Here is a 15317-nt window from a genome sequence, read left to right as displayed (position 1 = left end):
AGGTTGGGATTTGAACAACAACCAAGAAGATACAAAGATGTAAAGAATTTTGAGCAATACAATACAAAAAGATCAAACACTAACATGAAACATGCTTTGCCCTCAACTCAAGTGGCTTCCACTCACTTACCAAATGAATGAATCCTGCTGCAGTTAGCCATGTGCTTATGAAGATTGAACACAGGTTCACCAGCTTTATCGAGTTGCTATTTAAAGAAGAGCCGGACAACAAAAGTGTGAGTTGTTCATTATTTCTTGACATTGTTATCAGGAAAATAGATTTCAAAATAAGACTCAAAAATGCATTATACAGCTTTTTATATTAAATTTAGTCAAGAGAGTGTAAAGGAGCTTTAGAGAAAAACAGTTCTCCTTAAGCTATCTGCATTTAATGTAATTAAAATGTGTTTTCAAACAACATGTATGAAATACAATATACTAAATATATGTTGGTTAGGCATGACAGATATGCACTCTTCGGCTCTATTAGTTTTTAAACACAAGTTTGCACTATATTTCCATTCCATTTCCACAAATAACTATTAAGTGTGTAAGATATACATGTGTGTTTAAATATTGCAGTAGATGTCTTATTGTGGAATATGTCCTTGCATGACCTCTGTCCTCTCCTACTTTGTGTGTTCTGTCTTTACCTTCATCTGAGTGAAAAGAGAGGAGATTATTCTAAAGCATTTCGTTTCGTTGTAAGCTCTTCGTGACATCTGTGCAAAAAAAGCTTTAATTCTAAAACAGCAAGAAGACAAACTGAAAACTGTTTTGTTCAAGACTCCCTCACACAAGCACGGACTGCCGTGCTGAAGAGTAAACCTAATATTAACGTTTACCAGATGAAATTAAAGTAAGAACTCATGCTCATTTTCAGGCAAAACATTTGCACAATCGTACTTTCCCCCATGCAAAAGCGCTGCAATCACTTGACATGCGGCGTTCACACATTGTAAACAGTTTGCCACATTTCCAAAAAGTAAAGAAAAAAACAATGCACTTACCTCGTCTTTAGTATATTCAAAAATTGTAAAATTTCTGAGAACTGTATCAATCTTAAGGCCCTTAAAAACCTCAAGCCTGTGAGAAAAAAGACCATAAAGAAGTTTGTCAGAGATGATTAATAACAATTTCAACATCAAAAGCATTTCGACTGGTTTAACAAGAGCCCCATACCGTTCAGACCTTCATCCATGTTTATCAACTTCATTGGATTCAAATTGCGGGAAAAAAAATGAAACTCCGACTAATCAAGAGAATGACCGTATCATAAAAGAAGCTTTTTTTGGAATAGGTGGGAAGAAAAAGAAGAAACCTCAGCATCCCAGGTATCGCTTCACAAACGCACAACAGTTTTAATCTCAGGAGCTCGCGAAGCACCGGCATCTACCTGATACACGTTTCAATCCCGCTGGATGAAACTCTGAACGTGGGCGAGATGGAGACCTGGATTAGAGACAGGTGGACACCGTCTTGCCAAACTCAATGATTAAACAGACGTGACGTCAAATCCTAAATTTGAGGGCATTTATGGGAAAGGAAAAAAAAAGAGCTTGTGCCCGTTGCCAAGAGTTCAAGGACGGCAAAACACAAACAGCAGCGACAACACCGTGCTGAGCTCCTGTACACGAGTACTGATCCACTGCATGATATCATAATTTAAGCCACATGTACATTAAAGCACAACCTTATTACAACACGTTCATTGCAGCTTCTGTGCAAGAAGATCAGAAATGACAATCTCGAACAAAAACAACATAACAATTTATTGTTTATGTTTCATCCTTTAGGTACATTGCCTCCCATCTGAGTTTAAAAGCTAAATGATTCATGGATGCGACTCATGAATCCACTGCGGTGTCGGTACGGCGTGAACAATTAAAAGCCACCTCGAGCCAAGACTGAGCAATAGAGTAAAATCCATCTCTGCACACTTTAATCGGGCCGACAAATTTCCCTTCTGGACTAGATTGCGAGTGTGAATGCCAAATGACACAAATCAAAAGACGTTACGGGCAATAATTCAGCCGGAGAAATATATAAATAAATAATCTTTTACGAAATGACGTGAACCGTGGGGTGCCTGGCCAAAGCTCATTTTTCATTTCAAGTGAGCGTTTGCCAGATGGGGGGGGGGGGGCATAATACAGAGCAAATCCTGAACCTGAACCGGCTCCAGCTGGAGTCCAAAGACCTAGGGACACGCCAGCCCTCAGCTTTAGTGGAGATTCCCCTCGTTCCCACGTCCTGCAGGTCTTACCCCAGTAGGAGATTACATGGAAGCATGAACGGAGGCTGTAGCAGATGTTGTCCTGGTCCTCTTTCTCGCTGACCTGCCCACGGGCCACCCTGACCCTGTAGCCCTTCTGGAAGAGCTCCCCGGTCGATTTCTTGCGCCTTCTCGGGTTAGAAACCGTCTTAGTGTGTGTGCCTCCTTCGGGCCCCCTGTACACTAACATCTTAGTGGGAATCATGTCTGGAAGTTACTTTTGGTAGGAAAAAACGTAGAAAGTCCAAAATCTGCTTCACATCCACATCTTCACTATTCTGCATCCACTTTGCCAACCGTCATGTGGAAAACATATCCTCCAAAAAGACACAAAAGCAAAAAAGAATCAGGTGCTTTTATGATATTACCACCCAGCAGATCGGCGTCAAAGGACTCTTTGTGAAGAAGCCTTTTTGATTTGATTTACCTCAGACCTTCAGAGCATCCTCCCTGTGATCAGGCGCGCTCGCCGAGCTTAAAGCAAACCCTTTTCCTATCAGGATATTAGAGTGTAAGCTCCTTTAGGATTCATCCAGGGAAAAGAAGAGGCCAGACAGCGAGTCTGTCCATCAGCTGGCTTCACAATTCCTGTAACCCCGCAATTGCTCCTGACAAACCAAATTTCCTTCTCTAATCTTGGACAAGAACACAAGTCTCGCCTTTATAGCCGAAAACAAGTCATGTGAACGGCCAGCAAAGCTGTGTATGGAAATATGACAAGCTTTGGCAATCTTTGTGTTTTTCTCTGGATTTAGTGATTCTGCAATAATCCCTAAATTAATCACAGATGATGTAATAGCCGCTATTGTAGTTGATGTTAAATCTAAATGCGCAGCATGAAAAACGTCACTGCAAAGAGACAAAATACAACAGCTGCAAAGTCTATTTAATCCGAAATGTGAAAACATCTTTGAAATGTGTGTCACTTCTGTTGTCAAAATAACACACATTCCCTAAATAATTCCAGTACAAACTGGGAGGGATATAAATGTCAGATTCATATGCAGTAAAAGCAAAGATTAGAGAAAAGTTGCACTGGGATGTTTTTACCGTCAGAGATAAATGTGCTGCTTGTATGTCACATGTACAGCGGGTCAAAATGTCAGCTTGTGAGTATTGTGCATATTAGCCGCTGCATGTTTTGCCATTTTCTACGCAACATTATAAATGTCTGTCATGCTTGCGCCACACACCTGCACATACTGCGTGTGTATTTGTGTCAAAATGTTCAGAGCGGAGGATTGGCAGATTGGCAGATTGGCAGCGCGCCCGGTGAAATATGGAGTTTTGATCAGGAAAGGGAGTTGGACAGCTGCGAGCAGATGCCGCGGAGCCGGTTGTGACCTCCTGACCTGTTTAACCTCAGTTCAGCTAAACAGTAAATCAGTCACTAATCCTCCATGACCAACAGCTCACTGACCATATTGACTGAGATTATGTCTGACAGAATTCCTTCCTATTCTAGAAATGACCGGAAATGTCGGTGTATTTGTTACGCCTCGTGGTGATTGGAATAACGAAAATATGTTTCCGATATGATGCAGAAGTGCTCGAAACTGTATTTTGTCAACTCTGTGCATGAACGCTTTTTGTATAGTCTGGCATGAAGCGCTGCATCTTGGGTTTTGTGCATGCACGGTGGAGCAGAAGACTAAAAAAGCAACACCTACACACAAAAAAAGCGCACATTTTGAAATGCTGCACATAAATTGTCCACGAGATAACACAGAGATCGACCTGGTGACGAAACCTAAAGCAGTGAGTTGGATATACAAATCGAAAAATAATATCAACGATTCATTTAAGATATTGTTTGCTGCAACTATAGCAATAAAATGGCCAATAGAAATATATTGTAATCAGTATAATGCAACTAACAACACAATACTGTCACACCCTCTCATGTCCACTAGATGGCACCAGCAACCAGCACTAGGTAGTTCTACTTTTATTGTTTTCGCACCATAAATCACAGTACATCACAGTACACCAAGGGAAATAATCAGGCACGTTATGCAACTGTACCTATCAAGCTGTTATATTGACTCTAACGCAGAGGGTGTTCGTTGCTGGTGTTGGCTACACGGCAGGTTTGTCACTCGGCTGACGGGAGAAGAAAAAGCAGCTATAAAAACGTGTAATGCAGCAACAACAAAAAAAAGATCCCCCTTAATCCCGTAATTCCTCACAGACCTCTCCGAGTGATGAGTTTCACACATTTAGCAGATTGGCTTCTATTCAAGCGCTCAACCCCCCCCCCCCCCAACAAAGCCTATTACCATTTTTATCCATTCGTGAATTTTTCAATCACAGCTTCAATTCATTCGAGCGTTATTGCAGGTGTGCTGGAGAGGTGAAGGGCATGTGAATGACACCTGCAGAACAATGCCCACTGCCCACAACACATGGCCAAAGACACGGAAGAGACTACATTTCCATTTTAAATCAACTTTGCACAACTGAAAGTTTAAAATGGAACACCAGATGACAACATTTGATATTTTTTGTCACGAAAAACACGCATTAGTTTGACGAGCAAAGCTAATTAAGCTTTTCAGTTTTCATACTGTACTGTCGCAGAGATTTCATTTGCTTCACTATTTCCAAATTAATAGTGAGGATCATTCGGACTTCTCATGCATGTCATGCAACGTCCCAAAAAAAGTTAATTCTATGACACAAAATGATCACACTTATATGACCATTATTGCAGGTGTGTCCACGTAAATGGCCATGAAATACTAAGAGGTTCTCTTTTTGCAGTTTTAGTGACGTGCTGAGATTATCTGGTGCGTTCACTGACAGCTGTTACACCCGTTTAATCCACTGGGTGGCAGCACAGACTCCTGGAAAATACAAACCCTAAAGATCCACTGCACAATGCTCGGCCTGTTAAATTAAAGCCAGTGTGTGTGTGTGTGTGTGTGTGTGTGCGATGTGAGCGTCCTTACCGAGCCAGCTCCTGTTCAGGTACACCGACACAAACACCGGAGGAACCGTGAAGAAGTCCACCACCGAGTTCACCTCCAACCAGAACCACAGCTTGTCGTTGGCAGCGATGAACTGAGGGATGAATGAAGGGGTGAAGTTGAGATTCAGGTACGCAGATAAGAGTGTTTTAAAACGGTGGCAACTTTGGTTTTACTTACTCGGAGGCCGAAGTAGAGCAAGAAGAACACGTTGAAAGCCATGTCGATCTGCAGCGTAAAGTCTTTATAGAAGTTCTGACAGGACTCGATAGGACTATTAGACAGAGAGAGAAACAAAGTATGTTAATGTCTTACAAGTATTCATGGTCACGTGAGGAAAGGGTTGGTAAAAATGCATTATATATATTTCTTTTTTTTAAAGCATTAAAAGATGCATTATTAAATTTCCTTTTTCCATTTTCCAAAAGAAGAGGAAAAAGTGCAATAGTTGGTATTTTCCAAAGGTTTTTCTGTTGAGAAAGGACATGCATTTATTGTCACACAAGCAATAACTTGTCGAGGCGCCTGATTAACCCTTAAATAACTGCAAAACACTCGTATTCCAATGTGCCATAACACATTGTGAAAATGCATTTCCGATCTCATTGACAACATTTCAGGTACAAATTAAAAATCGAACATGATGGATATGCAGAGCCAAAGCAGTAGTTTAAGGGTTAAATGCATGCAGGGTTCAAGTCTTCTTTTATGAAATCAGGCAGATGCTAGCAATGCAGTCAAGTCTCACCCTCACAAAAGCTTGAATCTGGCACAAAGAATTCAAATAAAGAGAAATAATTAACCAAGTAAATGTGACTGTAATAGGTTAATAGGATTGTGTGATGAACCTGGACGATAAAACCATCTTTTATTACTCGTATAATTAAACACAGGTTTTACTACATTCAAAATTAAACAAGGAGCTGGAGAAAGACCGTTAATTAAATGTGTAAAGCTGTGATGTGGAATAAATGAAATAAACACAAATGGAAAATCATTTTTATGATGGAAAACAGTGACTGGTTAAGTTTGATAGTTCCAGTCTCTAAAAATGTGGAGGATTTACTGTTTCTCTCGGTTTCATACTGTAAACTGAACGTCTTTGGGTTTTGTACTGTGGGTCAGACAAAACAAGACATTTGAAGACATCAACTTGGACTCTGGAAACTTGTTTTTCACCATTTCTTTAAACAAAATGATGGATCGATCAAACAGAACAATCACCAATAGACTAACTGATAATGAAAATAATCACTAGTTACCGCCCTAATTGTCCCAATCTGGGGGTTGGTGAATGAAATTATTAACAGGAAAGAAAGGCAAAAAATATATACAGTATATTTCTCCCAACACAAAATTGTGTTTTAGGAATACATTGAGACTTTTCTGTAAACTCTTTTGGCATGAATTACAATTTAACGTCATGAATCCTCTAAATAATTATGCAAGTAAATGAATCTGAGAAGGAAAAGTTCATCTTTGTCTAAGTGAAACACTCATGTACATATCTGACTTTTAATGAGGGGCAACAAATAGATACTTTGTTTTAAGGCGTAACAGGATAAAAAGCATTAGTGTTGTGCCTGCAGGATCCATACACTCACTTTCACAAGCTTCACTAACACGCCACATTACTCATACAATCTCCCCTGTGCTGTTTAATACCGTTCGGATTAAAGCAAATAGCTTTTGTTATGTAAAAAAAAAAAAAAATCTAATAAAGTCCGTTTGATAAAACTCTTCCTGGAGTTGGAATGAGGTAACACTAAAATACCTCGGGGATTATTTATGAACCCATCTGATGTCCAGCACGGACACTCGGGTCGGGTGATGTGATGAGGAAAACTCAAACCTCACGCAACCGTCACATGTCATCCCGTGTCTAATCGAGGCAGTATTTATAAAAAACCCTATTTATCATTTATTTACAATGATCAACAAGATCATGGAAGAAAACAGCATATTTCTTCTATTGTACTCTAATTTATTTGGCTGATTTTACCTCCTCCTGTAGCATCTTATCGGCTCTTTAGCAAACTTGGAATGATTGTTTTATTCTCTTATTCAACCCAAGAGATACATTTAACTTAACTGTTACATTTCATTTAGGGCTGGGCAATAAGGCCAAAATCTATTATCCGGATATAGGTCATTTCATATTCTCGATAACTATATATATATATATATCACAATATATCATGTTTTCTGGTAAGTCAATCACATAAATAACCACTTGGTAAAGCCTATTTTTGTATACTCCTGTGTGAATTACAGTAAATACTTTAAAAATTTAAAAAGTACTGAGTATTTTCTCATTTAATTGAGAACTTTAGAGAAAAAAGTGAATAGATATATAGAGAAATAATAAATACATATTTGCAGCTATATACCCTATATGTAAATCGCACTGAAATGTAAAGTGTGACGTAAAAACAAAACTGCAATATACTTCATGTCAGAGTTTTGAGTTGGTATCTAGATGATGTAGTTGTGTATCACGATATCTTGATATACGATTTCATCCCGATACGAATCCATTGGAAGGCGATAAATGATCATATTGAATTATTGCCCAGCCCTAATTCAATTATCTTGCATCTGGACAATTGCTCTGGTCTTCTTTTAGGCGTCTCTAAGAATAGTCACAACACGTTGGATAGTTCTGCCCTCATTCACTGTAATGACACGTCAGCCCGCCAAATCCCTGTCATAACAGGGTGACAGACCATATAGCGGGGGCAGAACCTGCCGTGCTAAATAATTGAGTTCCAGTAGACCTGGTTTGGAATAGGACTAAGCCTGTTATGGATCACAAACCATCCCTGCTCAAAGTCGCTCTGGTCTCTCTCTCCCTCATTCAATTTACACTCGCATCAAAGAGGACGAGGAGACCTTCATGTTGTCCGATAGCACGGCACGGGATTTACAAAGTCAATCCACCGAGAGTGAAATATACAGATATAGATACACATCTCAGTTTGTTCCATGGATTTAACAATGAATAACACAGCGAGCTCTCACTATTCTACATATCATTATCTTTTTTAACCTGCAATGGCCCCGATACACCGCCATACTTTTCACAGATGAATTATAAACTAGTCATTAAAAACAACCTGTGTATGACGACTCTCGATCTGACATGAGGGAACTTTAAGCTATAACTTTAAGACAATTATACAACAGGCTGTGCGTTTGTCAGCTTGTTGTGTTCTTCTTCCCCCTAGTGGTCAAACAAAAAAGATCTTAAAACAAGAATAAGTGACTAGGTGTTAAAACCAGCTTTAAAATACTCAATTTGTTCAGTTCAGAGTGCTGAGGTTTGACACTCGGCTCTACTTTGACATTGATGAAACAACAAAGGACTCTATGGAAGTACAGGGTGCAAAGTCCTAACAGGCTTCTTCTTCTCTGTGAATCTAAGTGGGTCTTGCTTTGTTGACGTCTCTCTCTGTGTTGTTCCAGCCAGGTCAGCCTGTCCATCATATGACAGCTTCAGCAGCCCCGCAGGACTAATTACAGGAAGGGCTGTATCTGTTACAGTGTGCTGCCACTTACAAGCACGCAAGAAAGCAGCTAACTGGCTGCTCTTTCTTTAAGTACTGGGCTTGTTAGGTTGACAGGTAGTGAAAAAAATACTGTTCACTGAATAATAGAAAGCCCTGGACAAGACTGAAAGAAAACTGGGACAAAGAGCCTCGTCTATGAATATGAATTTAAGTCCTTGAACAGGTGCTGCAGCATCATACCTCATTGTGTATTTAACAAAGCCCTTCCTTGAGCGTGAAAGGTTAAAGAGGGAGGTCATAGGTCACCCTGCGTCAGGTTAAAAAGGTATCGGGGCGTTTGCTACAAGCAAGTTCTGAGACTAGGAGGCCACAGATGGCGTTGGTGAGGATGTAACTCTACCTGAGCTTGTCCAGTGAATGAAATGAGATCATGCTCGCAAACCACATCAGGGCAAGCTAAGCCCTCAGCTGTATGCAGTCTTGTGGAATAACACACAACCTGCCTTCAGGACCATGAGCCAGATTACAAAGTTTACAGCCCATTTTCTCCTAACATTACTCCCAGCGGAGACTCCCTTTGGCCTTGATAAAAGCTTTTATCCCGGTGTATTTTGCTCTACTTCTTAATGGCACATCCTGTACAAACACCAGCAGGCTGCAGTAACAGTACACTGGAGCTAAAAGGATCTTCCCCTTCCTCCAGTTCGATGAGCGATGGTGATTGGTTTTGAACAGGAACTTGGGTCTTTCCTGCCTGTTTAAGAGTCTGATCCTTTCATTGCAGAGATTAAGCACATTTCATCGGTGAGCACTGGCTGTTTGTCAGCAGAGATCGCCGTAAGGTCAGGACAGTTTACCTGGAAGCCAGCAAGTACGTGCTCTCAAATACCATATACAGAACACAAAGCACTCAATTTAATGAAGGCTAGAACTACAGTATACTGTATGCACTAAATGAGGATTTATGAGAGTGTGGCAACACGTTAATAGCTGAGGTCTCCGGGGTTAATTTAATTCATAAATGTCTGAAATACATACAATTTTCCCTTGAACCATTCTAATCTTTATAACTAAAGCAACATTATTTTAAACTGCAGGATTATAGAAGACGATAAAAGAGAGCTGCAGTAATGAGTCCTACAAACCGGAAATGAGTTAGCATTTTTGCACTTCCTGTTCCCTAGCCTGAAATAAGGTCTGCGCTAAACAAAAAGTGATTTTATTTTTTTCAGGGTTTTTTTCCACAACATAATATACCCCGAATTCTGGGTCTTTTACGTTTCTTAAGAAAGTGGGTTGCTTTCTATCAAGTAGCTAAATGAGACTAGAGAGGTTGTCACGCTGAACATCCCATCTACTCAGGAGTGGTGATGTCATGTGACAACGGTGTAGTTCGTTTACAACCTAACGTTACTTCTGGCATCTGCATTTGTGATGATTATCTTGTGTAAGTATCATAAACGTTTGTTTGCCACAGAGCTTATTATCTGCAATAATTCAAAATCCAACAGGAAACGTCCCATTGGTTGTTTGTTGAGGGAACCAGAGCAATGTGTACTTCCTGTTTGGCCAACAAAAATACGTAATGTGACAACATTTAACTTTAATAAAGCTGCTGTGAGCTTTGAGCTGAAAGGACTCAGAATATAGACAGCAGGACCAAACACTCCGATACAAACTCAAGGACACTTCTCAGTTTCTTCATTTTAAAATATTCTGCAGTGGAACAGGTTAAACGGGGCTAAGTGTGGCATCAATAATGAAGTACAATGATTTCAGTAAAACATACTTACTCAGAAGAATCTATGAAGTATATAACAAGGGCTCCAATGCTGAGAGCAAATACAAGCACCACCTAGAAAAAAAGGAAAGAGCATTTTATTTAGGTTGTTATGATACTACTAAATCATCCAAAATATACTTTTAAACAAAAACTAGTTCAGAACTAGACAGTAGATGTTCAATCTTCGGGGGGGAAGAGAAATACAGTAAATGTACGGAGAAGCACAGAATATGTTACACAATGTAACACATAAAGTTTTGATCTTTTCAGTCCATTAACAGATTAGCTGATCGACATTAAATGAATTCAATATCTTTGGATTTTCGACTAACGGTCGAACAAAACAAATCATTTGTCAACTAAAACTCTGGAAAATTAAGTCATTTTTTCACTATTTTCGGACATTCTTTAGACGATAAAACAATTATTTGACAAATTAAATCAAGAGATAAATAAGTGATGAAAACAATCTTTAATTGCAGCTTTAGATCTTTCCCTCTCAAACTCAAAGTGAACATGGGAGCGAAGCACATTAGCTGCACACCTTGAAAGATACAGACGTGTTTCAAGGTGTGTAGCAAATGTTAAATGCGTATAAATGTGCGTCGACAGACCTCGATACATCTCGTCAGCCTGTTATAATCGTGTTATATATCTATACAAAAACACCCAGAAAGAGTCACAGTGTGGAGCAACAGTGTCACACACAGCCTCATCAGTTACTGTATATACGACAGTATAAATAAATACACAAGCGCTCGGCTCATCATGTAAATAAGCGGCGGAAGAGTGGGTGAGGTGACAGAAATGGGCTTCAGCTTTCACAAACAACAAACAAGGAAGGATGCCGCTGAGCCCGAAGCTTTCGGTGCCCACAGTGGAGCGCAGCATGATAATAAAAACCAGGGGCATTGCTTTTACCCTGTCACTCTGCCTTTCTGCAGGGAGAGACGCTGCTGAATAAACCAAAGCCTGGAGTGAGTGGAGAGACTGGGAGGCAGGTTGCGAGGGTAACAAACATGAGCTTCACAGGTGTTTGTGAACAAATCTGGAGTGATCAGGTGACAGCTCTGACACTGATGAGAGCTCTGGTGAAACTTAAGAAAATACGGCAGGAATTAAACTGAATACAAATAGTTAAATGGGAAATAAACAAAGCAGAAATCAATATTTATAGATATTTAGAAGGCAAACAGAGCTTGGAGGTAGCGATCGATGTTACCTGTAGGAAAAGAAACCCGTGTTCTCCCCTGACACAACGCCACTGTCACTCAGAATCGCAGTGAAATTATAAATGGACTGCCAGAGAAGAAAGTGGAAGATTATAAAAAAATGGAGGGCAAGGGACACAATCTCTGTTCCCTAACTAACTTGACACAAAGTAGGCTACAAGCAACTGCCGTTTGGCTGCTGGATTTAAATTCTTTAAAAAATAGTGTTAATTGTACATTGAAGTCGAAAAGCACAGCAGGTCATTAATACTGTTGCAAAATGAGTGTCCTAATTTTCCTTGCTCACGCACACAGACACAGACACGACCAGAAAGGTTTCTGCCAGACAGCAGAACAAATGTTTTACATCCTGAAATATACTAGCCGGTTATCTGCGACCCTACCTGGGCTTTCATCTATTTAGAAATGACACAATGGCCTCCTGAACAAGAAACCAATGGGCATCCATAATGAATGAGCTCAGCCTAATTCATTTCCATGATGTGAAATTGTATTGTCAACCTGCAATGACAAAAAGCTCCCGCATGCATTTTTAACCGACCCTTCCTCTTTGAAAGCCAGGAAATCTCTTTATACCTCTGACCAGCCCAGTTAAGAAACTTGAAACAATGTCGGTGCAACGCTAGAAATGCTAATGTCGCCGGCGGAGACAGATTCAGTGATGACAGTAAATAAAAAAGACATGGGCTGCAACAAAAAGGGGGCAATCATGACTGGGTTAGTCTATGAGGTGACAGCAGACGGTGCCAGCATTCATCCGTCATCTCAGTCATTGGATAAAGATGCCTCACATCTGTATCTTCAGCCACCCTCAGCCATTAGCTGGCAGATGGCTCCAGCTAAAAGGGAGGCACAGTGGGCACACAGAGAGGAACAACCACTGCATGATGACCAAAAGAGCTGCCAAGCTGCCTCAGTCCACTTTGCATCTACTTTTGACAACTTACTCTTACACGCTCTGCACTTAATTCAATTGCCAGTTACAAAAACAGAGGAAATTCATACAAACATAGTCAAAATATGTTAAAATTATCATTTGCTGCCAGGAAGGAAACTCCTATAAAAGAAACTACTGATTTGATAAAGAAGAAATATATATTTTTTTAAGTATAGAGTCTGTCAAAGCAAGTCACAAGTCCTTTAAGACAAGTCCAAGTCAAGTGTCAAGTTATTTAAAGCAAGTCGAAGCCAAGTCTTAATAAGGAATTTTGCTTATTAAAACTGTATTAACAGTGTTTGTTCACATGGCTGACATCGAGTCATTTCAATCTATAAGCTTCAAAATAAATATTCAAGTTATAAGGCTACTGGCTGTCGGTTTTTGACTTGACTTTTATTTTCTGCAATATCCATAAATGTAAATGAGAATGAATTATTGTTTTTTTTAAGTATCAAAATAAAGTCTTTAATAAAAAGGAGTCAAGTCATGCTTCACATCGGTCAAGTCCAAGTCAAGTGTCACAATCACAAATACTGGGAGAATGAAATAAAATGTATTTATTTTATAGAAATGTCCAAGTCCAGTTGTGAGGTGTTTAAAAGGGTTAGCTCTAATTTTGTGAAAAATTAATAATTAAAGCATTATTAATCATAAATGTTGAACATTTACTCTAGGTCCACTTTGGCAACAGATGATAATACACCAATGATACACATCTATGAGGCACAGTATGTCCCGGCCCTGCAGAGTGCACCAGCAGGTCTCAAGCATTCAGAAGTAAAACCTACAAACATCAGAGAACCCACTCATGCTCCTCCACTCTTCCTGGAGTGTGACTCACCATCAACCAGCGTCAATAACCTGCCAAACAAACAAGAACTTCGCTCCCACAGCAAAATCTCTTTTACTGTTTGGGAGCGAGCTCAAAATCCAAGGTGGTGTCACCCTCACTGATATATCAGAATAAAATGACTTAGATTAGATTGCATTAGATTAGATTGAGGCAAATTACATATTTTCTAAATGATACAATGGCAACCAAGGATTCTTTTTAGCTTTAAGTGTGTTAAGAGCATTGAGTTAATATCATTCTACAGCAGTGGTCCAGTTAAAAGAATCATATCTGATGAGGGCTCATTGAGATTCAGGTACGGTAGGAAGACGTTTTACAAATTCTGCAGTGGGAGGTTGTGTTACTCCATGAGCTGCGGTATCTAAAAACAGGATTCAGAAGAACTAGGAGTCAGTTTGTTCCGTATTCCCTTAAAGCCTGCAGTCACCGTGGGATCAAAGCTCTCATTGGTGGGATGCCAGAGATTTGTGTTTGCAAGTCAACAGAGCGTCTTTATGTAGGTAAACCCTCACGGATCACATCCAGTTTATGCAGCTCTCCCTTTAACTGTGCCAGACTTAGATGTTCATAGGAGCATAGGTTCTTGACCTGGTGTTTATCGGGGGTGACTGTCTGACCCCTGCAGCTTCCCAGGCACACGGTGTTGCTTTCCAAAATAAAAATGACCTAAGGACTATCCGAAATTCCAGCCAGCCCATCTGTCTCTCCTCAAATGCCACACTGATCAACAAGGCATCTTGGACATAACGGCACACACGGAAATACCAACCAGCACACTAGAGGAGACAAAAATCAATGCAGCAACCTTAAGCTGAATAGAGCAATTACAGACTGTGATATGAATTGCAATATACGTAGACATCCATTTCTCTTCTCCAGAATTATTTTTCAGAAAAACAAGTTGAGGTGCAGAGTGACCAGAATTCTGTTTAAATCAAAACAGAAGTTTTTCTCTGGCGTAACATTTATTGAATCACTTTGCAAAGACACAAATAATTGACTTTAACACAAAATCAGTTCATTACACATGATTGGTTTTGATGCTTGTGAGGTTTAGAGCATCTGTAAATGTGTGATGGGCCTTGAATAGTGGAAGACGCACAGTCATCATGACTGTCCTGACAGCCATAAATGTGATCGACTTCCGCCCTGATAAACTCTGAATGAACATTTAAGACATTTACTGTTGACGCCCTGCTCCTCTGTGATGTGTGATGCAACTTCAGCTCTGCAGTCTCAAGCTATTGTTGCTATTGTTTCCATATTTACAGTATTTGCTGCTGAAGCACCGGGATGGATGATGAGCTCATTGTGACCTTTTTGATGCTTTGGAGGTTCTTAACTGTCTATTTGGAGAACTTAAAGAGTACACGGGCTGAAATAGGGCCACACAATTATGGCTAAAATGTTAATCCTGATTATATTGCTAGATTTCAGTCAGTGAATGTCAATCAGATAATTGTTAACCCTAAATCAGCAAATACTAATCATTCTAATGGTCCTATACATCAACCTTGTGGCTATTTTGAACTAAATCTTAAATCTTGCGCTTATCAATATCTTTTTATTTGTCATCTAACGAAATGATTTCTGATGCTGTTGAAGTGAAACCTCAGTCGTGTGTGTGTGTGTGTGTGTGTGTGTGTGTGTGTGTGTGTGTGTGTGTGTGTGTGTGTGTGTGTGTGTGTGTGTGTGTGTGTGTGTGGACGCAGAATCAAAAACAGATACAGCATTTAAATTATGATCTACTGTTAAA

The 15317-nt window shown here is 39.8% G+C and overlaps 1 protein-coding gene across 14 annotated transcripts in view; it reads right to left on the bottom strand.

Moving 5' to 3' along the window:
* Positions 1-15317, bottom strand: part of LOC115025038 (calcium-activated potassium channel subunit alpha-1) — a 76913-nt gene that overhangs the window by 30689 nt on the left and 30907 nt on the right. For all 14 annotated transcript variants that reach the window (XR_003834177.1, XM_029457013.1, XM_029457012.1 and 11 more), the window contains exons 3-7: positions 10547-10608; positions 5425-5518; positions 5227-5338; positions 1011-1086; positions 131-206 (exon numbers count right to left, since the gene is read on the bottom strand). Coding sequence is in view for 13 of the 14 variants with exons in the window: in XM_029457013.1 (XP_029312873.1) it covers positions 131-206; positions 1011-1086; positions 5227-5338; positions 5425-5518; positions 10547-10608 (420 nt within the window). In the remaining variant the exon portion in view is untranslated. The remainder of the gene's footprint in view (positions 1-130; positions 207-1010; positions 1087-5226; positions 5339-5424; positions 5519-10546; positions 10609-15317) is intronic.

This window comes from Cottoperca gobio, chromosome 19 (genome assembly GCF_900634415.1).
Source record: "Cottoperca gobio chromosome 19, fCotGob3.1, whole genome shotgun sequence".
NCBI lineage: Eukaryota > Metazoa > Chordata > Actinopteri > Perciformes > Bovichtidae > Cottoperca > Cottoperca gobio.
Note: the sequence above shows the minus strand (reverse complement) of the source record. Positions and strands in the feature narration are given on the sequence as shown.